General features: G+C 47.4%; 1 protein-coding gene across 2 annotated transcripts in view; it reads right to left on the bottom strand.

Annotated features, from left to right (window-relative positions):
• The window catches only part of CAPN5 (calpain 5), a 252,563-nt gene that overhangs the window by 24,535 nt on the left and 205,940 nt on the right, over positions 1 to 22,088 (bottom strand). For both annotated transcript variants that reach the window (XM_030200063.1, XM_030200064.1), the window contains exons 4-6: positions 14,251 to 14,459; positions 6,794 to 6,986; positions 222 to 415 (exon numbers count right to left, since the gene is read on the bottom strand). In XM_030200063.1, coding sequence (XP_030055923.1) covers positions 222 to 415; positions 6,794 to 6,986; positions 14,251 to 14,459 — 596 coding nt within the window. The remainder of the gene's footprint in view (positions 1 to 221; positions 416 to 6,793; positions 6,987 to 14,250; positions 14,460 to 22,088) is intronic.

Raw genomic sequence — 22,088 nt, 5'->3', positions numbered from 1 at the left:
GATGGACCTTCGGTCTGTCCCAGTATGGCAACACTTATGTTCTTATGATGCTGACGACCGTCCTGAATATTTGTCCCACACTTAATCGGGAGCGGACATTTTCCCTGTTCTTCGGACCTGTCATAGCATTCCACTAAGCAACACAGTGCATTTATATCTGAATACACAGCAATGTCTGGAAGGCTTTTAATATATAAAGATGAAACAGAAGCCGGGCCTACCTGTCACTCCAGGGACCATTCCATTCCCTCTCTCCCCATGGATTCCGCATCCTGATCATTTCTAGTTTCTCCGATTTGAAGAAGGCCAGGAGGCCATGACCCAGACGGAGTTTCCGGACGTCGGTGACCGCGTACGCGTGACCTTTGACTAGGCCGCAGTCCAAACGCGCCTCCATGTCAGCTGCTGAGGTTGCCTGGTGCAGTGGAAAATAATACAATGAGCGAAGGTATCAAATATCAAAAAAAGTTTGAAAGGTCAATAGAAAAATATCAAAATAAATTAGGGCCGCATTTTGATTAAAATTGTAATCGCATGATTAAAAGGTCTGATATTTATTTATTTTGGTCTCACCGCAGCTCCTTGTGACACGGGACAACAGTCAAGTCACTTAACCATTACCCAGAATCACAAGGCGCTACAGTGGGAATGAAAAGAAATAATTATATACCTTTAATCACACAATTATTATTTTACCCCTGAGAAATGTGGCAGGTAGAGAGAGGCAGCCAAATTTTAGCAACGGTGACACTCTCCTCCTGGCCAGCCTGTTGATGTAACTAGTCTACTATAAGGCTTATTTTTAAAAGAGAAGGTCGCCCATCTTTCGACACAAAACAAGATGGGACTCCTTCTCACAGGGTCGTCCAAATCGGTAGAATCGAAAGTTGATTTTGGACATCCCCAACTGCTTTCCATCGCAGGGACGGCCAAAGTTCATGGGGGGGGGGGGGGGGGGGGGGGTGTCGGAGGCATAGCGAAAGTGGGTGTGCCTAACACACGGACGTCCTTGACCCATAATGGAAAAAAAAGGGCGTCCCTGACGAGCACTTGGACGACTTTACCTGGTCGTGTTTTTCTTACAACCAAGGCACAAAAAGGTGCCCGAACTGACCAGATGACCACTGGAGAGAATCGGGGATGACCTCCCCTTACTCCCCCAGTGGTCACTAAGCCCCTCCCACCCTCAAGAAAAATCTTTAAAAATATTTTGTGCCAGCCTCAAATGTCATACTCAGGTCCATCACAGCAGTATGCAGGTCCCTGGAGCAGTTTTAGTGGGTGCAGTGCACTTCAGGCATGTGGATCCAGCCCCATCCCCCTCACCTCTTACACTTGTGGTGGTAAATGTGAGCCCTCCAAAACCCACCACAAACCCACTGTACCCACATCTAGGCGCCCCCTTCACCGGTAAGGGCTATGGTAGTGGTGTACACAAGGTAAGGGAGCTATGCACCTGGGAGCTTTTTCTGAAGTCCACTGCAGTGCTCCCTAGGGTGCCCGGTTGGTGTCCTAGCATGTCAGGAGGACCAGTGGACTACGAATGTTGGCTCCTCCCACAACCAAAGGGCTTGCATTTGGTAGTTTCTGAGATGGGCGTCCTTGGTTTCCATTATCGCCGAAAATCAGAAACGACCAAGTCTAGGGACGACCATCTCTAAGGACGACCTAAATTTCGCAATTTGGGCGTCCCCGACCGTATTGTCGAAATGAAAGATGGACGTCCATCTTGTTTCGATAGTATGGGTTTCCCCACCTCTCCATCGGGACGTTTTGCCAGGACGTCCTCAGCAAAACTTGGACGTCCCTTTCGATTATGCCCCTCCATGTCATACTTATTCGAATATTTTTACTTCGGTAATTGTCTGTTGGTTATGTTTGACTTATTCTTGCTGTACACCGCCTTGAGTGAATTCCTTCAAAAAGGTGGTAAATAAATCCTAATAAATAATGTACAAGAGGTGAGCCTATTTCAAATGAAAGAAAACTCTGGAATGAGGGGGCATATCATGAAATTAAGAGGAAATACTCTTTCACAGAAAGGGTGGTGGATGCATGGAATGGCCTCTTGGTGGAGGTCACGGAGACAAGGACTGTGTGGGAATTTAAAAAGCATGGGACAAGCACATGGGATTCCCTTAGGAAAAGGAGGCGTTAGTGGTTAGGATGGGCAGACTGGATGGAGCCATTTGGCCCTTTTCTGCCCTCATGTTTTTATGTGGGACATAAAAGTCTTCTTGGGTTGATGTGTCATGCCCCCTCTCTGGCCCTTTTAAGGCTGCTTTTAAATCTTAACCCTTGAGTCTCCTGCTCACCCAAGTCCCTTGTCCTGCATGTTTGTCTTGACTAAAATGAAAACGCTGCAGAACAGGGGCCGTCTCTTACAGGGGGGAATTCTATGCAGGGTGCCCAAGGATAGGTGCCAAGATAGTTTGCGCTAATTCCTGAATTCTTTAAAAAGTGCGAAAAATTGCACACGCAAGTTTGATCATGCGCCCAATTTGCGTGCACAATTTAACCAAATAACAATCTAATTGGCACCGATAATTAGCTTAACAAGCTATTACTGGCACTAATTAGATTTAACTGAAGTGTACATGTGTAATTTAGGCACCAGGTCTGTGCCTAAGCTTTACACGAGAGACCAACAAGGAGAGCACGGAAATAGGACGGTCATGCGCAGATTGAGGGTAGGGCCACCGAGAGGGGGGGGGGGACGACAAAAATTCCCCAGGCGCTCCAAGGGGGGCCCGGCGCCAGGGTCAGGCCGCCGGCGCTGCAGTCCCCGGTCTCACCTGCCTGCCTCCTTGGCTCAGGGCCCCCTGCATTCGAAGCGGCACTCGCAGATCTCCTCTGTTCTGGCCTTCCCTCCCTGTGTCCCGCCCTCGCGGAAACCAGAAGTTACATCAGACAAGGGCGGGACACAGAAAGGGAAGGCTAGAAGAGAGGAGATCTGCGACTGCCACTTCGAATGCAGGGGGCCTGGAGCCGTGGAGGCAGGCAGGTGAGACCGGGGACTGCAGCGGTGGGGGAAGCGACAGGGGGGGGGGGGCGGCAGCGGCGAGGGGCGGAGACGGGGGCGCCCTTGCCCCGGGCCCGGCCTAGTCTCTCGGCGGCCCTGATTGAGGGTGTTCTTAGAATTTACATGTGTAATTGTAGAATAAAGGGGATTCCATGCTCAATTTAGGCGCGGGGATGTGCACCACGTTGCAGCTGGGGCAAATGGCCACGCTTGGGTGTAAGCACTATTCTATAAACCGGGCCTAACTTTAAGTGTGGTTTATAGAATAGGGTTTTTCTGCCGCTGATTTTTTTTTAGGTGCCCATATACAGAATCTAGCCCTAAGCTTCATTTCTATCATGACACTTCTCCGAATATTTGTCGTTATAGAATACTACGTAGTTTAAATAGCTCACCCAACATCAGGCGCGAGCACTTGTGCCAGCCAAAAAGCTAGCGTAAATTCTTGCACCTATATATAGGCAGTTGAGTACACAACTTTTATTATGATTTATTCATTTTATTGTTTGTTTGTAAGCCATATTGAACTTGGGTCTATTTCGGGCTAATGTGGGGTACAAATTGTTGAGGAGTGGCCTAGCGGTTAGAGCACCGGTCTTGCAATCCAGAGGTGGCCAGTTCCCGCTGCTGCTCCTCATGATCTTGGGAAAGTCACATAACCCTCCATTGCCTCAGGTACAAACTTAGATTGTGAGGCCTCCTGGGACAGAGAAATACCCAGTGTACATAAGTACATAAGTAATGCCACACTGGGAAAAGACCAAGGGTCCATCGAGCCCAGCATCCTGTCCACGACAGCGGCCAATCCAGGCCAAGGGCACCTGGCGAGCTTCCCAAACGTACAAACATTCTATACAATCAAGCCATTGTGACATCACTAATGAGGTTGGCTCTTATTGGTGGAATGAGCCACTATGACATCACAATAGGTTAAATCACTGCTCTATGTAATAAAAGTGAGCCAAGTAGAGGACATAAGTACATAAGTAATGCCACACTGGGAAAAAGACCAAGGGTCCATCGAGCCCAGCATCCTGTCCACGACAGCGGCCAATCCAGGCCAAGGGCACCTGGCAAGCTTCCCAAACGTACAAACATTCTATACATGTTATTCCTGGAATTTTGGATTTTTCCAAGTCCGTTTAGTAGCGGTTTATGGACTTGTCCTTTAGGAAACCGTCCAACCCCTTTTTAAACTCTGCTAAGCTAACCGCCTTCACCACTTTCTCCGGCAACGAATTCCAGAGTTTAATTACACGTTGGGTGAAGAAATATTTTCTCCGATTTGTTTTAAATTTACTACACTGTAGTTTCATCGCATGCCCCCTAGTCCTAGTATTTTTGGAAAGCGTGAACAGACGCTTCACAACCACCTGTTCCACGCCACTCATTATTTTATATACCTCTATCATGTCTCCCCTCAGCCGTCTCTTCTCCAAGCTGAAAAGCCCTAGCCTCCTTAGTCTTTCTTCATACCTGAATGTAACTCACCTTGAGCTACTACTGAAAAAGGGTGAGCAAAATCCAAATAAAAAACATAAAATAAATGTCATGCATAAATAAATACCTTATTATATTCGCTAACACGTGCACTCAATGCCTGGCCAGGGCCCCTTTTACCACAGTGGGTAAAATGACCGAAAAAAGAAATGGCCATGCAGTAAGTTCACACGTGCCATGTGACCATTTCAGGGGGGAGAACTTACCACCACAACCACCCTTTGAGGTGGCGGTAAGGGCTCCCGTGCTAACCCGACAGTAACTGGGCAACCCAATTACCGCTGGGTAACCCCCTGTTGAAATATTTTCAAAAATACTTCCACTAGCACCAGAAATGACGGGCTCTGGGGGTGGAACTACTACCACTGGTACCCGGGTTGGGCCGGCAGTAGTTCTGGGTTGCCACACGGCTAGGGTTACCATATGACCGGATTTACCCAGGCATGTCCAGGCAACTGGTCGAGTTTTGCCAAGCTGCCCGTTTGTCCAGAAATGCGGACAAACGGGCAGATTGCTAGCCTCCCCTCCCCTTACTACTGCCTTGGTGGTCCTAGTGACCTCTTCGGGTCAGGAAAGAGCCCCCTCTTTCCTGCCCGGAGTGCTGCCCTGTATGCATCCTTTCCTGTTGCTGATCCTCGGAGCCGATTCAAAATGGCCTCCGAGAGTTGAAGTGACCTTGCGAGACTTCAACTCTCGGTGGACATTTTGACTCGGTGCCGAGGATCAGCAACAGGAAAGGATGCATACAGGGCAGCACTCCGGGCAGGAAAGAGGGGGCTCTTTCCTGACCCGAAGAGGTCACTTGACCACCAAGGCAGTAGTAAGGTAAGGGGAGGGGGGTGATGGGGAGGGGGGGGGGGTGACGGGGTGTGTGACAGGGGGGAGGGGAAAATGTGACAGGGGGTGGAGCAAGGGTGTGACAGGGGGTGGAGCAAGGGTGTGAAACGGGATGAGGCAGGGTGTGTGGTGGGGGCGGGGCATGTGCCCTCCTTTTTGGGGGACAAAATATGGTAACCCTACACATGGCAACCCATTAGTAAAAGGACCCCTAAGAGCGTATTTGAAAAGTACTGTGTACATCTAGAATGGATCCTCAGAAGCTAAGCGGAGATTGGGTGACAGAGCTGGTGGTGGGAGGCGGGGCTGGTGGTTGGGAGGCGGGGCTAGTGCTGGGCAGACTTCTACGGTCTGTGTCCTGAAAATGGCAGATACAAATCAAGGTCAGGTATACATATAAAGTAGCACATATGAGTTTATGTTGTTGGGCAGACTGGATGGACCGTGCAGGTCTTTCTCTGTTGTCATCTACTATGTTACTATGTTAGTAGCACACCTACGGACGAGAGATCCGACTGAAGGGCTGCCAAGTATGGTATCTTACAAGAGCTGGAAAGTCCAAGTGCTTCTAGCAACATTTTCTAACTAGACGAACTGGAAGATTTTAATTTTTACATGTTTTTCTGTTCCAATAGTATTTGCCCTGCCCTGGAGTATCTTCTGGAGTCTGTTTTACCAGGGGTGGACTGAAAGTACTCTAGCCCCCTCCCCCCCCCCCCCCCACCTTGAAGGGCCCTGGTGGTCTAATGGCTGTGGCTTCTTCAGAGGCAGGAAATGAATCCCCTCTTTCTTGTCCGCCCACTGCCTCTACTCTGCCCGGCGCACCACCGTGTTTATAAAACGGTTGCCGAGACTTCCCACAGGAGTCTCGGCCGCCATTTTGTAAACATAGCGGTGCCGTGCAACCAGGGAGAATAGCGGCAGCAGCCTCTAGACCACCAGATCCCTGTAGGGACTGTAGTGTGCGGCGGCGCAACCGGGCAGCGTTTCTGGGCTTCCTAGAGCCTCTGGGCCCTAGGGGCCTGCCCGGTTGCCCGAATGATCAGTCCACCCCTATGTTTTACCCACTGAAGACAGGACCCGTGAGGTCCAGTTCAGCTGGAAACCTACGTTCATTTTATATTTGACTACATTGTTCCATTTAGGTTTACTTCTTTATGGATTTTTCATCCTGGGGTTGGGTTTTGATTTGTTCAGTTTTAATAGGGTTCTATTTCTGTATTGAGCCCCCAGATTTAAACACCATGAAAAAAAACATAAACAAGTCAGGTCTCTACAAGTTCCTTATGTTGGACATATCCAGAACAGCAGTAACACTTCTCACATGCCCTTATAAGAAAATGTGCCGTTTCCCTGGCGTTAGAAGAAGGGGATTAAGTCCCAAAGAAGGACCCACAAATCCCAGGTTCCCGCACCACAGAAGAGCCGCCTTACTCTGATGGAGCTGCTGATGAGGCCTCCCCTGTTGTGAACTTTCAGGAGCCTCTCAAAGAAATCGTTCCTTTTCTTTTCATCCGTCAGGTAGTTGCCCTCGCTCAGCTCGATGGGTTCGGAGACGCCGCCGGTAAAATCCACCAGTGCGTCGGCTGTGTTGCCGCCATCTAGAGCTTCATAGCAACCCGCCACCCTGAGAAGAAAGTAACAGGAGGAGAGATTTCAAGTTTTTTACTTGGGGGGTGGGGGGGGGGGGGGGGGAAGGGGAGGGAATGAATTTAACGGAATAAAACTCATCCTTATTTGACACACTGAAGCCCAGTAAGATTCATTTACATCATTCTCATATTTGCTTAATTCCTAAGGAGATATTTGCGAGGAGGGGGGTTGTTTTTCTCTTAAAACCTTCTTATACAACGTTGCACTGGAGTCACATTTGCATTCCTTAATTTGCAGAATGCATACCAGAAAAAAGATCGGCGCCAGATCTGAAAGAGTAATACTTGCTCTATCCAGTGGTGTACGAAGGGGGGAGGGGCGGTGGGGGGGGGCGGTCTGCCCCGGGTGCACGCCGCTGGGGGATGCCGCGGCGCGCACCTGTCGGCTGCGAGTTCGAATCGCTACGCTAAATTCTCTCGTTCGCTGCAGCGCCCTCCCTCTGCCCCGGAACAGGTTACTTCCTGTTCCGGGGAAGAGGGAGGGAGCTGCAGCGAACGAGAGAATTTAGCGTAGCGATTCGAACTCGCAGCCGACAGGCGCGCGCCTTGGCACCCCCCCTAGCGGCGTGCACCCGGGAGGGGGGGGGGGGGGTAATTTCGCCGGGGGGGGGGGGGGGCGCATCGGCGATCCGCCCCGGGTGTCGTCGAGGCTAGGAACGCCACTGGCTCTATCTGAAGACCAGAAGGATAAATAATTTCATGACAGAACTTCACCCTGCCTTTTCCACACATTTGAGCAACATTTTCCACCCTCTCATAACATTTGGATATTTGTGTTTAACAAATAAAGTAGTATGTTCCAAGGAAAACACCTTCCACGCTAAGTATAGCATTCACAAGGAGATGTACCATCAGAGGATACGTTACGCATGTTTTTTTTTATGTTTCAAAGTTTTTATTGATGATGCCACAGATTAATACAGTTCTTTGATTAAATACATAACAGTTTTAACTTTGTCAGTCATATGTACATCAATCCGCGGTCATTATCATCAAATTGATTTACAGTTTTCTTCCCAATTCCCCCCCTCCCCCCCTTAATACTGTCTGTAACCTATTCCTTATATCAAAATAGAGTAATAAACATCAATAAACATTGTCCACTATCTGCACTTTCCAAGAATAATAACTTGTATTTGCGTTGCGGTTAACCCCTTATCTAATATCTCCCTCCCTTCCATCCCCTTCCCCCCTCCCCCCTTTATCATGAAATATTCCACCTTCACTTCATGAGCCATTCAGTTGCTTCACCCACTCACCCTTGTGTTACAGTGTTGGTTAAGGTGCTCTGCCTTATGTTGTGTTATTGAACTCTATTTGCCATTATCCTCTCCCACCTTTATGATCCCCTATGTGGAAAATTTATTTAATATTGCACTTCTCGCTTTATGGGATATACTTTGTATATACTTGGTCCAGATGGAGATAAACTTCTTTCTTTTCTTGGAAGTGCCCTGGGCTTCCCTGGCCTCCCATAGCATCAATTCATGAAACCTATTTCTCCAATGCCAGAAGGAGGGCGGCACCTCCTGCATTCAGTGTCTAAGTATGCATTTTTTCCCCACGGCATAAGCCCTGCATATCAATTGTTCCAAATTCCTATCTGAAATCCCGAAGGCTGTCCTTCTATTTAAAAGTGCTCCTCTCCAGGATGGGAGTATTTTTTGATCAATGATGCTCTCAAGGTATTTATGCACCGCCTTCCAAAATATTTTTACTCTATCGCACCTCCAAAATGCATGCAAAAAGGTATTCCGTCCTCTGTTGCATTTGGAACATTGGGCATCGGGTGTCCACCCCGCTCTCGCTGCTTGTGTTTGTGTCATGTATCCCCTGTGTATTATTCTGTATTGACTCTCCTGCAGCTCCGCCCCCCCCACCTGTTTTGGGATATCTATGATCAGTTTCGTAAAATTTACTCCTTTCAATTCATATCCCAAGTCTTTACTCCAGGCTGCAGTGAGTGCTTCATAATTGCGAGGTGGGCAAAGCGACAGAAGCGCCTTATGTAAACTAGATATGGAAACCTGATCGTATGCATCCCCCTTTAAAAATTCCCTAAGCTTTTGACCCATTTTTGTACCCAGAGCCTCTTGATCTAAGCTATACCAATAGTGGTGTAATTGTCTATAAGTGTAGTGATCCTTGTTTGTTAGGGATAACCTCTGCTGTAAATCTTGGAATGTATACAACCTTCCATCCGCATTGGTTAAGTGTTCCACTAAAGTGATTCCCATTTCTGCCCAGTTTTTAATGGTATGTTTTTTTTTAAAACTGTGTGTACCCCCTGTGTGCTATGGTGTGAATTCTTTTATGGTTTAACTTTTTTATTGATGTCACATCCACAACAAACACCAATTTTATATCTCTATAGTCCATAACAAAACTTTTTGCTAAAGTAACATCAAACTTTTACATAATCTTTTCACCCCCCCCCCCTTTTCCCTCCCCCCCAACCCTCCCATCCCTTTAACCCTCCCTATGATCCGTCTAATGGCATCAATGGAACCTCAAGGTCCTCAGTCATAATTTGTTAAGGATGAGACTTCTACCTCTTTGCGTGAGTTTGGCTATATAGGGACTCTAAGTCTTTAAAAATCGTGATTTCCGTTTAAAGGAACCCCTGGCCTCTTGCGCCTCCCAAGTCATGAGTTGATGCACCTGGTTGCGCCAGTGCCAGAATTCAGGTCTATCCGGAACAGTCCATTTTTGCAAAATACATTTTCGTGCTAGCAAACAGAGCTTTCTACACAGCAGGACTTCCTCCGCTTTTAGCCCCCTGAGTGAACCAGGACAGTCCAACACCAATTGCTGAGGTGTGCCTTGTACCCTTCTCGGCAACATCAAGGAAAGAAAGGCCACCACCCGTTTCCAGAAACATCTTATAATCCCACATTCCCATAAACCATGGTATAGTGTGTTATCAGCTAAATTACATTTCATACAGGTAGGCGAATCAATTCCTCCCGCTCTAAACAACTGTACTTGTGAGAAATATGCCCTGTGGATGACTCGAAATGCACACTCTCTGTACCCCGGCCCCACTAATGATTTGTGGAATAACTTTGAGGTGTGCTGAAATATCCCAGGAGGCAAGATCACATCCCACATCCAGTTCCCATCTTCGTCTGAGCTACGTCAAATCTTTGGCAGGTGCCAAAGACCATAATTTCTTCTGGAGGCCAGAGATTGAAGGAGCCTCCTCCGAGGCCTCCTCAAATAGTGTCTGAATCTTCTCCCCTAATTTGTAATTCAGGGATGCCTTGTCTAAAGATTGTACATAATGCTTCAATTGGCAGTAGGCAAAAGTGTCTCCCCAGCCTAATGACTCATTAGGGATCAACTGTTCCAGTGGTCTAAGCACACCAGTTCGATCTACCACTACCCCCAAGTTACTAAGTCCCCGTCGCACCCAGTGTTGAAATATTGGATTCTCAATTCCAGGTAGAAAGTTCGGATTCCCCTGTATGGTTAGCAATTCTGTCACTTGCGGATCTCCTCCCAATTGTTTCCCCCAAAATCTCCAGGCCCCCTGTAAGGGTCCCAACAGCACCGAACCTCTCATCCTCTGTGGCAAGGAAGATCTATCCCCCTGCAGAAGAGAAATCAATTGATAGGGACTAAAGAGAGATTCCTCCAACTCTATAGATGTGTGGTAACTTGATGAGAATACCCAATCCCTCACGTGTTGCAATAAACAAGCGAGATTATAATATTTAATATTAGGTGGGCCCAATCCGCCCTGGTTCCACCCTCCCATTAGCAACTGCAGACGAATTTTTGCTTTCTTATACGCCCAACAAAACTTCGTTACCATGCGACAGAACACTCTAATATCCTTCATCAATAATCGCAGTGGCAACGTTTGCAGCACATTTGGAGGTGTATTTTCAAAGCATATAGACTTACAAAGTTTCATAGACACCTATGGAACTTTGTAAGTCTAAGTGCTTTGAAAATGAGCCCTAAAGCCACCTTGGCAAAATTACCATGCGAATTAAGCACAATTGCCCAGACAATGATAGTGTCAAAGTTCTCCAAGCTTCCAGTTGCTGTTTGGTCTTAGCTATCAGCCATTGGATATTTATGCTATAGATCCCCCCTGTCCGGGCTGGTAGAAAGATACCCAAATAACGAAACGATTCCTCCACCAATCTTAGTTGGAACTGTCCTGGCCACGCTTTTTTGTTTCTTGTAAAATTTTGGTGCACATTTTCTTTTATTACTACACATACAGAATCTTTTCCGTTTCTTGATCACAGTCTTCATCTGTAATTTCCCAGCCAGGGTCATTTACTCATGTTTGCTTGGCATTTTAATAGAATCACTTTCTTCCTCAATTATTTGCTTAAAGATCTTTAACTACTAGAGGATTTTTTAGTAGCTTTTCAAATGTGGTACAGCACCTGCTGTCAGAGCCGCCGAGAGGGGGGACAAAATTCCCCGGGCCCGGCGCCGGGGTCAGGCCACCAGCGCTGCAGTCCCCGGTCTCACCTGCCTGCCTGCTCGGCTCCGGGCCCCCTGCATTCAAAGAGGCAGTCACAGATCGCCTCCCTTCGGGCCCTTCCCTCCCTGTGTCCCGCCCTCATGGAAACCGGAAGTTACATCAGACGAGAGCAGGACACAGGGAGGGAAGGCCCGAAGGGAGGCAATCTGTGACTGCCGCTTCAAATGCAAGGGGCCTGGAACCGAGGAGGCAGGCAGCTGAGACCGGGGACTGCAGCATCGAGGGGAGCAACGGGGGCAGCAGCGGCGGGGCAGCCTTACCCCGGGCCCTGCCTGCTGTATATGAGATGGGCAGAACTTTCATTGAGTAAACCCTACAACTGCATGGACATTAAAAAAAAAAATCTTAATGGTTGTACTACACACCCCAGGGGCGTATCTGCGTGGGGCCACAGGGGCCTGGGCCCCCGCAGATTTCGCCCTGGACCCCCTACCACAGACCCTCTCCACCTCCCCCTCCCTCCCGCCCGCCACCAACCCGTCGCCGATCTTTGCTGGCGGGGGACCCCAAGCCCCCGCAAGCCGAAGTCCTCTCTTCCGTGCAGGATGCAAGTTGCAACGCTTCCTGTTCTTCTGAGTCTGACGTCCTGCACGTACAACGTGCAGAACATCAGACTCAGAATTTGGAATTCAGTCTGACGTCCTGCGCGTTGTACGTGCAGGACGTCAGACTCAGAAGAACAGGAAGCGTTGCAACTTGCAGCGGCGCAGCCTGCATGGAAGAGAGGACCTCGGCTGGCGGGGGGTTGGGGTCCCCCGCCAAAAAAGGTGACAGCAGCGGGGGAGGGTGTCATTGGTGGCGAGGGGGGGGTCCGGAAATGGTGGTGGGGGGGGGGCTAAAATGTGCCCCCTCCCTCTGGCTCTGGCCCCCCCTACCGCCCGAGTCCAGATACGCCCCTGCTACACCCTAACAGGATAGCTGAAACGGTGACCCACATTTATTTATTTACTAGCCTTTGAGCCCGTAAAAACGGGCTATTATAGGAAGGGGGGGTTGAAAGGCCCGCCCCCACTGCCGAGTTCGCGCCCCCCCCACCGAGCCGTCACCACCCACCTTCCACCCGGCCGGGCCCTCGCTCCGCTATTGAAACAGCGAGGGTCCGGGAACGCAGCACTGAGCTCTGCTGAGCTGCCGACGTCGGCCTTCGTTCTTCTTCTCTGCCTGTCCCGCCCTCGTGTGACGTAACGTCGTCGAGGGCGGGACAGAGGCAGAGAAGAAGAAGAAGGAAGGACGATGTCGGCAGCTCAGCAGAGCTCAGTGCTGCGTTCCCGGACCCTCGCTGTTTCAATAGTGGAGCGAGGGCCCGACCGGGTAGAAGGTGGGTGGCGGCGGCGACTCGGGTGGGGGGAGCGTTAGACGGCGGTGTCCCTCCCTCAGCAATGCGCAGTACAGACCCTCTGTGTTCCGCCCCCCGAAATCACGTATTGACGTGGGGGCGGGGCAGAGAAGGTCTCTACTGCGCATTTGCGAGTGAGTACGGTCACTCGCCGTTTATATGTTTGATTGTTCGCTTATATTCCACATTTTCCCACTCATGCAGGCACAATGTGGCTTACAAAACGTTAATAAGCTTACAAAATAGGAAACTTAGAAAAGTATACAGGAAGTAAGCAGGGGGAAAAGCATCCAACAGGGCAAACTAGCAGGGTAGGGGTCAGGGAGGGTGCATCAGTCAGTAGTTGATCAATTCTCAACTACCAGTTCTACCCAATTACTACTACTACTACTACTACTATTTGACATTTCTAAAGCGCTACTAGGGTTACGCAGCGCTGTACAATATAACATAGAAGGACAGTCCCTGCTCGAAGAGCTTACAATCTAATGGGTTACTTGTGTAAAACCTTTAAAAATTGTTTTCTTCATCTAACCGCAGAATAAGCTGTAGGGAGAATATTCAAGAATGTCAATGGACCACTTCTCAGAAAACATCCTTTCTAAATAGTGCATCTACATTGGTTTTGCCCGAGTTCATGCACTAAATACTAATCTTTATTCTGACCCCGAACCAGTCACTACAAACCTTCAGTATACGTCAGTGATTCCCAAATCTGGTCCTGGAGGCCCCCCAGCCAGTGAGAGTTTTAGGATACTCACAACAAATATTCATGAGAAAGATTTGCATGCAGTGGAGGCAGTGCATGCAAATCTCTCATATGAATATTCACTGTGGGTATCCTGAAAACCTAATACTACTACTATTTAGCATTTCTATAGCGCTACAAGGCGTACGCAGCGCTGCACAAACATAGAAGAAAGACAGTCCCTGCTCAAAGAGCTATGTAATAAAAGTGAGCCAAGTATAGGACAATCAAGCCATTGTGACATCACTGATGAGGTTGGCTCTTATTGGTGGACTGAGGCATTATGACATCACAATATTAGCTCTGGTTACAAGAGACTACTACTACTACTATTTAGCATTTCTATAGCGCTACAAGGCGTACGCAGCGCTGCACAAACATAGAAGAAAGACAGTCCCTGCTCAAAGAGCTTACAATCTAATAGACAAAAAATAAATAAAGTAAGCAAATCAAATCAATTAATGTGAACGGGAAGGAAGAGAGGAGGGTAGGTGGAGGCAAGTGGTTACAAGTCAAAAGCAATGTTAAAGAGGTGGGCTTTCAGTCTAGATTTAAAACTTGACTGGCTGGGGTGCTTCCAGGACCAGGTTTTGGAATCACTGGTATACGCCCTTTTTGGGGGGGGATTTTTATTATCAAACCACTTACTTGGCATAGGCCTTTTCCACCAGTGCACACCAGAATTCATTTTTGGCATTGGAGTGACAGTAGATAAGTTGGTTATGGATTGTCGGTAGGCGATCATCAATTACGACATCAACCCACTTCCCAAAGCGCCAGAAATGGAAATGGAAGATCCCCGCATAGTCTTCTGGCTTATCACGGTTCCACTCCTGCTCTTTCCAGTTTGGGATCACCTGTGATTGCAGGGGGTGGAGTAAGGACAGAAGTAAAGGAGAAAAAAAAAAAGAGAAAATCTTGTTCAGTTCTTTATTCTGCATCCATATACATGAAAACAGAACAATAATACTGTAAACCTGGTGTCATTTTGACAATGGAAGGTAAAAAGAACACATTTAATGTTTTGCATTTCTTCACTCCTTGCTTCTGATTTAACGAGCTGTGCCTTCAAACATATATGAAAGTTCATATTGAAGCGTTAACCCATGGATCAGCAGGGCCAGTCCTAGGGTCTCTGGCGCCCCCCTGCAGACTATGAGTTGGCATGCGCGTGGCAGCTCCCCCCCAACATCTCCTTTCTCTCTTCTCCCACCCTGCCCCTGTCCAGCAATTCTCCTTTGCCCCCATCTCCCTCCCATTTATGGCCACCTGCCAGTCCTCTTCTCCCCCCCCCAACATCCCCCTTTTTCTTCCCTGCGTGGTTTAAGTCTTTTTTCATTTACCTCCATCCCAGCAGCCGCGTCATTTGAAAGTCCTGCCCCGTCTCTTGCTTTCCCTCCCTTCGTGAGTTTGTTCCCTCAGAGTCCCGCCCTCGAGGAAATGACGTCAGAAGGCGGGACTCTGCAGAACGAACTCACGAGAGAGACGGGGCAGGGCTTTCAAATGACGCGGCTGCTGGGATGCAGGTAAATTAAAGATTTAAAGCCCCAAGGGTGGCGCGGTATGGCGCCGCAGCAGCGCCCTTGAAGGCAGGCGCCCTTCTGCAGTGCTTACCCTGCTTACCGGATTTGACCGGCCCTGTGGATCAGAGTGTGGGATTATCCTCCAGCTAAAATGTTTGCTTTTCAGTCTCCACTATTTGGCATATGAGCAAATGTGCTTACACCTTCTATTATATGGTTAAATTAAAAGAAACTGTCAACATAATCTGAGGCTCCAGTAATGTATGAATTCACTGGGGGGGGGGGGGGGGGGGGGACATGTGGTACCGCAGCAAATCACATAGGAATTTTAAACCAAATCAAAATCCAAAGCTCCACCCAACATCCCACAAGTTGAATGAGGGCAGCGAGGCTCTCTTGAGCTTCCATTTATAATACAAGTCCTCTACTAATTACATGTCAGTGGTTTTAATTGTAATTATAATCAACTAAAGCAGTGGAAAGGGGTAGCCTCAAACCTGCCATGCACTTGGGATTTGCTGGTTAAGGCCTGGGCTTTTGTGATTAGTGCAGCCCTACAAAACTTGCATAGAACTTGTTCCATTCATCCAACATCATCAGTCAACCAAAATGACAACAGGATCTATTCTCCCTAAACACCAACAAAGCCAAGTACAGCAGAACTTCCCATCCCCACTTTGGGATCAGCATATGAGTCACATGAAAAAAGGGAGATGTAGGAGATGAAAAAGTGGTTAGGGTGGTGGACTTTGGTCCTGAGGAACTGAGTTCGATTCCCACTTCAGGCACAGGCAGCTCCTTGTGACTCTGGGCAAGTCACTTAACCCTCCATTGCCCCATGTAAGCTGCATTGAGCCTGCCATGAGTGGGAAAGCGCAGGGTACAAATGTAACAAAAATAAAATAGATACTATTGGAGATTCTACATGGAATGTTGCTACTATTGGAGATTCTACATGGAATGTTGCTACTATTGGAGATTCTACATGGAATGTTGCTATTCCACTAGCAACATTCCATGTAGAAGGCTGCGCAGACTTCTGTTTCTGTGAGTCTGACGTCCTGCACGTATGTGCAGGACGTCAGACTCACAGAAGCAGAAGCCTGCGCGGCCACATTGGTGATCTGCAAGGGCCGATTTCTACATGGAATGTTGCTAGTGGAATAGCAACATTCCATGTAGAATCTCAAATAGTAGCAACAGTGGAGGAGTGGCCTAGTGGTTAGGGTGGTGGACTTTGGTCCTGGGGAACTAAGTTCGATTCCCACTTCAGGCACAGGCAGCTCCTTGTGACTCTGGGCAAGTCACTTAACCCTCCATTGCCCCATGTAAGCCGCATTGAGCCTGCCATGAGTGGGAAAGCGCGGGGTACAAATGTAACAAAAAAAAAAAAAAGGAGAAAAAGTGCCCCTATGAAAAAAGTTAAACAAAACAGAAAATGCAGGAGTGGATCAATGGTGTTTCAAAGTGCCAATCAATGGACTCCAGAAAATAAAAAAAAGAAATAGGCAATTTATTGACATGAATCAAAAAGAAAAGCCCTACAAGAGGGCATTAACAAAGGTTTGTAAAATAAACTACTTGTAGCAGACTTGTAAATTCAGATGGAGTTCATTGATGGCACTCGGTAAGACCATTGGTCCACTCCTACTTTTTTTGGTTTAGATCGGCATACGAATGTCAGAATGGGAAAAGCAATTCTGACCTCAGCCATTCCAAAATGGCTACATTTTTCTTGTCCAGATTGTCTTAGTTTTTGGTTGATTACTGTGTGTTGGCTCCCCATTTAAGTCTTCAGACTATGTTCCTTCCAAGACAGTAACCAATGAACATCTACAAAGAAATACTCATGTAGGTATATTCTAGAATACATAAGAGCAGGTGGGGAAATACATTACTTCAATCACAGACTGACACAAGTCAAAAAATACTGTAAAACGTTCACCACCCTACAACAAGCAATGTTACTCAACAGTAAACAGAGAATTTTGAAATACCTCTTAGAAGCACATCTAGAGGGGAGTTTTATAAACCATATTACAAAGAGAATCCTCCATAATGTCTTGACTCCTTATCTACATCAGTACTAGCCAATATTGAACTTTCTTAATTTAGATACTTTATCCACATTATCATTACTAAACATTATACCTTGTCCTACTCCCATTTACATGCTTTGAATTATTTATTCGTTTACTTCTAATTTACGTGTTATTCTTTGTACCTTATTTGCAACAATATTCTGTATTCTGTTAATGGTGTTCGCCTTTGCGACATAATGTAAGCCACATTGAGCCTGCAAATAATAGGTGGGAAAATGTGGGATACAAATGCAGCAAATAAATTTATTTTATTACATTTGAACCCAGTGCTTTCCCACTCATGGCAGGCTCAATGCGGCAGGCAATGGAGGGTTAAGTGACTTGCCCAGAGTCACGAGGAGCTGCCTGTGCCGGGAATTGAACTCAGTTCCTCAGTTCCCCAGGACCAAAGTCCACCACCCTAACCACTAGGCCACTCCTCCACTCCTTTCTGTATAATAAATAAAATTTTTCAAGTGCAACACACTGATTTCCACGTGTAAATGGGATCTTATAAAATTAGATCACACCTACACATACATGTGGTACAAGCTGGTGCACACATGTACTGTAGGTATGCTCAGAGGCAGAGTTTGGGTAGGGCCTCAATTTACACACATATTTTTTATAAACTATGAGCAGGCATAGGCCCTTATTCTGTAATGTTTATGGTTCTAAATTTACGCTCTTAAATTGCGAGTGTACTCTGTGCTCCCACATACATTTAGAAGCATAAGTTACACTCCCAAATTTAAGAGCGTAAATTCAGGCGCATAAATTATGCTCATAAATTTAGGAGTGTAAACTTTGTAGAATAAGGCCCATACTCTCTACACCTTCAATCTAGGCACAATTTCCGCAGGATTTATGACAGTATTTTATGAAGTCGCTTAGGTGCCTATGCATCTGTATACAGTTGGGCCAAAATGGCTGCCATCTTTCCCTCTAAACTTTGTGGCCAGTAAGGTAGATCAGTCGCACGTGCTGCAGATTGAGATGTAGGGGGCCTGGCCTCTCCTCCCCAGTTCAAGCAGACCTGGAGATGCTACAAGAATAGAGGATCACAGACTCGAGAGGGTAGAAAAGACTCTCAGTCATACCTTGATTTTATAAGAAAACTAGTTAAAAAAAAGCCCCGTTTCTGATGCAAATGAAACGGGGGCTAGCAAGGTTTTCTTCTGTGTGCATGTGGGAGTGTGTGTGTCCCTGCCCTCTGCCCTCTGCCCTCTCTCCCTTCCCCTGTGCTGTCTGTCCTCTCTGGCCCCTCCCCCCTCGGAGTCAAGTCCTTCAGTGTTAAGTTTCCCGCTGTGCTGTGTTTGTGTTACAGAGATAGTGAAGGCTTCTGCCCTCTCTCCCCTCCTCCCTCTGAGTCCTTCACTGTTACAGAGAGAGCGATTTGATTTCATGCTTTGCTGTGTTTTCCTTCACTGTTTGTGTTACAGAGAGAGCGAGGGCGGGGCAGACACTCATGGGGAAACCGGATCTCTCTCCCCCTTCACACTTCCGGCTGGAGGCTTCATTTAGAACGTTGGTGGTGCCTTTTATATATAGAGATGACAACAGTCTATATGTAACAAACATGATTGAAATCCTAAGGCTCTGACCCCACATAGAAAAAATTCTAATTCCGCATTTATTTGCATATGCTCTGCAACGTCAATTTGACATTACCACAAGTGATCTCTAAAGTATCTCTCCACTAAGGTGAGCGGACACAACCTCCCTGATAAGACTGTAGCATGAAATGAGAATCATTAGCAGGTTACACCCAAACCCATCTCCAAAATGAGGTCAACACAGAGTTTGCCGATGATGAGAATGGTTTCGGTCACCATAGTTACAAGTGGCCTGCAGAACACAGAAATAATTCACTTTTATAGGCCACGAGAGACACCCTGAGTTCAGAATTTCAGTAATTAACATCTGCCTTCACAGGCTACTCCACTGCTGTACGCAAGCAAGATACTTGTTAGGGAAAGAAAGATTTTTGCTGCTACTGTGTGTGTGTGTGTGGGGGGGGGGGGGGGGGGGGGGGCTCCTGTTAATCAAAGCAGCAGTAATTCTTGGATGCGAGTTCCTTTTAGCTCTCCTAGTTGGTACTCAAGTCACCTCGACATTTTTTTTTTTAATTTATACCATAGATTTATATCTCCCATCTCATGGGCTCAAAGTGGTTTACAGTATAACACACAAAAAACATACATCAGATGTGCACAAGACAAGGCTAAAGGCTCAAAGCAGCTTCCGATACATACCCATGAAACATATACACAAAGAAATCACGGAAAAGCGGTAATTTTAGACATCCATTTGCAACTTAAACATGTGAAAACTGGCATTTAAATGTGTATATTGCATATGTTTAAAAGCCAATTTTAGAAAGACGGGATTACACAAAAATGTGGATAAAGGTGAGCCGGTTGATATTGTGTATCTGGATTTTCAGAAGGCGTTTGACCAGTGGCGTTCCGACGCTGGCTGACACCCGGGGCGGATCGCCGATGCGCGACCCCCCCCCCCCCGACGAAATGACACCTCTCCCCCCCACCCGGCGAAATGACAACACCTCCTGGGTGTACGCCGCTGGGGGGTGTGTGCCGCGGGGGCACGCCTGTTGCCCTGCTTCCGAGTTCGCAATTCGGGGCAGACTCAGAGGGAGCAGTGAACATATGTGAATTGCGAACTCGGAGACAGGGCAACAGGCGCGCACCACGGCACCCCCCCAGCGGCGTGCACCCGGGGCGGACCGCCCCCACCTTGGTATGCCACTGCATTTGACAAAGCACCTCATGAAAGACTCCAGAGGAAATGAAGAGTCATGGGATAGGAGGTAGTGTGGATTAAAAACTGCATTATTGATATTTTACAGGGACACATAGGCAGTGCATTTTTTCTAGCAAAAAAGGTGCCAGTACTCAAATGCTAGACCACCTTTTAGGGTTGGGGTGATCACTGAGGGACCCACCCCACAATAGCCAGGCCCCCTGCAACCAGTCACAGAATCTATGGCAAGGCAGAATTAGTGTGTAGAACCTGAGCTCTTTCATTAAAACTTGGGTTCCATGGGTCAATTTTACCAATGGAAAAGGTGCCGGTACTCAGTACCTCCAAGGACCCCCTCAAAAAAAGCCCTGCACATAGGTGTCTCTGTGTCTTAATAACGCTGGCAACGAACAGGCACCTTCCTGCCTTTCAAGGCTAATTTTATAATAGGTCATCTAAATTGAAAGTTTCCAGAATCCTTTTCCTGGATAGTGACTCAACATCATGTGCTTAACAGTTTGGGTTATTTTTCACCGGGGGGGTGGGGGGGGGGGGTGCTCACTAAAGGAGGTGCTCATGATAAGTACACAAACAATGTGTTGTTGGATTACAATATAAAGGGCCCCTTTTACTAAGCCACAGTAGGCTCTATGCACGCCATAACTGACTTACCGCCCGACTACCGCGTGCATTTTGTGGTAATTTCATTTTTGGCGCATCTGAAAAATAATCTGATGCTCGTAGGTCCTTACCATGCAGATTCCTTACCGCTAGGTCTATTGCTGGAGGTACGGTCAGACACCCAAAACGGACACGTGGCAATTTTAATTTTGCCGAACGTCCATTTTCGGCAAAAAGAAAAAGGCAATCTTGGTACGTGCGCTGAAAAATATTTCTGCGTGCACCCAAAACCCGCACCTACGCTACCGCAAGCCACGTTTTACCACAGCTTAGTAAAAGGAGCCCAAAGTTTCCTCTTCCTGATCAAAGAGAAAGACTAACTCCGTTCTGTAGATAAATCTCTCTTATCCGTCCCCTTCTCCTCTACTGCTAATTCAAGACTCCGTTCCTTTTGTCTCGCTGCACCTCACGCCTGGAATAGACTTCCCGAGCCTGTACATCTAGCCCCGTCTTTAGCCATTTTCAAGTCCAAACTCAAAACCTACTACTACTATTTAGCATTTCTATAGCGCTACAAGGCGTACGCAGCGCTGCACAAACATAGAAGAAAGACAGTCCCTGCTCAAAGAGCTTACAATCTAATAGACAAAAAATAAAGTAAGCAAATCAAATCAATTAATGTGAACGGGAAGGAGGAGAGGAGGGTAGGTGGAGGCGAGTGGTTACGAGTCAAAGGCAATGTTAAAGAGGTGGGCTTTCAGTCTAGATTTAAAGGTGGCCAAGGATGGGGCAAGACGTAGGGGCTCAAGAAGTTTATTCCAGGCATAGGGTGCAGCGAGACAGAAGGCGCAAAGTCTGGAGTTGGCAGTAGTGGAGAAGGGAACAGATAAGAAGGATTTATCCATGGAGCGGAGTGCACGGGAAGGGGTGTAGGGAAGGACGAGTGTGGAGAGATACTGGGGAGCAGCAGAGTGAATACATTTATAGGTTAGTAGAAGTTTGAACAGGATGCGAAAACAGATAGGGAGCCAGTGAAGGGTCTTGAGGAGAGGGGTAGTATGAGTAAAGCGACCCTGACGGAAGACGAGATGGGCAACAGAGTTTTGAACCAATTGGAGAGGGGAGAGGTGACTAAGTGGGAGGCCAGCAAAAAGCAGAAACCCACCTCTTTATCACTGCTTTTGACTCCTAACTCACTTGCCCTGTCCTTTATCCTCACCTCTTTATTCCCTTACCCTTAATTGTTCTGTCTTGTTACCTGTCTTATCTAGATTGTAAGCTCTTTGAGCAGGGACTGTCTTCTGTATATGGTGTACAGCGCTGCTTATGCCTTGTAGCGCTATAGAAATGATACAGTGGGGGAAATAAGTATTTGATCCCTTGCTGATTTTGTAAGTTTGCCCACTGACAAAGACATGAGCAGCCCATAATTGAAGGGTAGGTTATTGGTAACAGTGAGAGATAGCACATCACAAATTAAATCCGGAAAATCACATTG

This window comes from Microcaecilia unicolor, chromosome 4 (assembly GCF_901765095.1).
Source record: "Microcaecilia unicolor chromosome 4, aMicUni1.1, whole genome shotgun sequence".
Lineage (NCBI taxonomy): Eukaryota > Metazoa > Chordata > Amphibia > Gymnophiona > Siphonopidae > Microcaecilia > Microcaecilia unicolor.
Note: the sequence above shows the minus strand (reverse complement) of the source record. Positions and strands in the feature narration are given on the sequence as shown.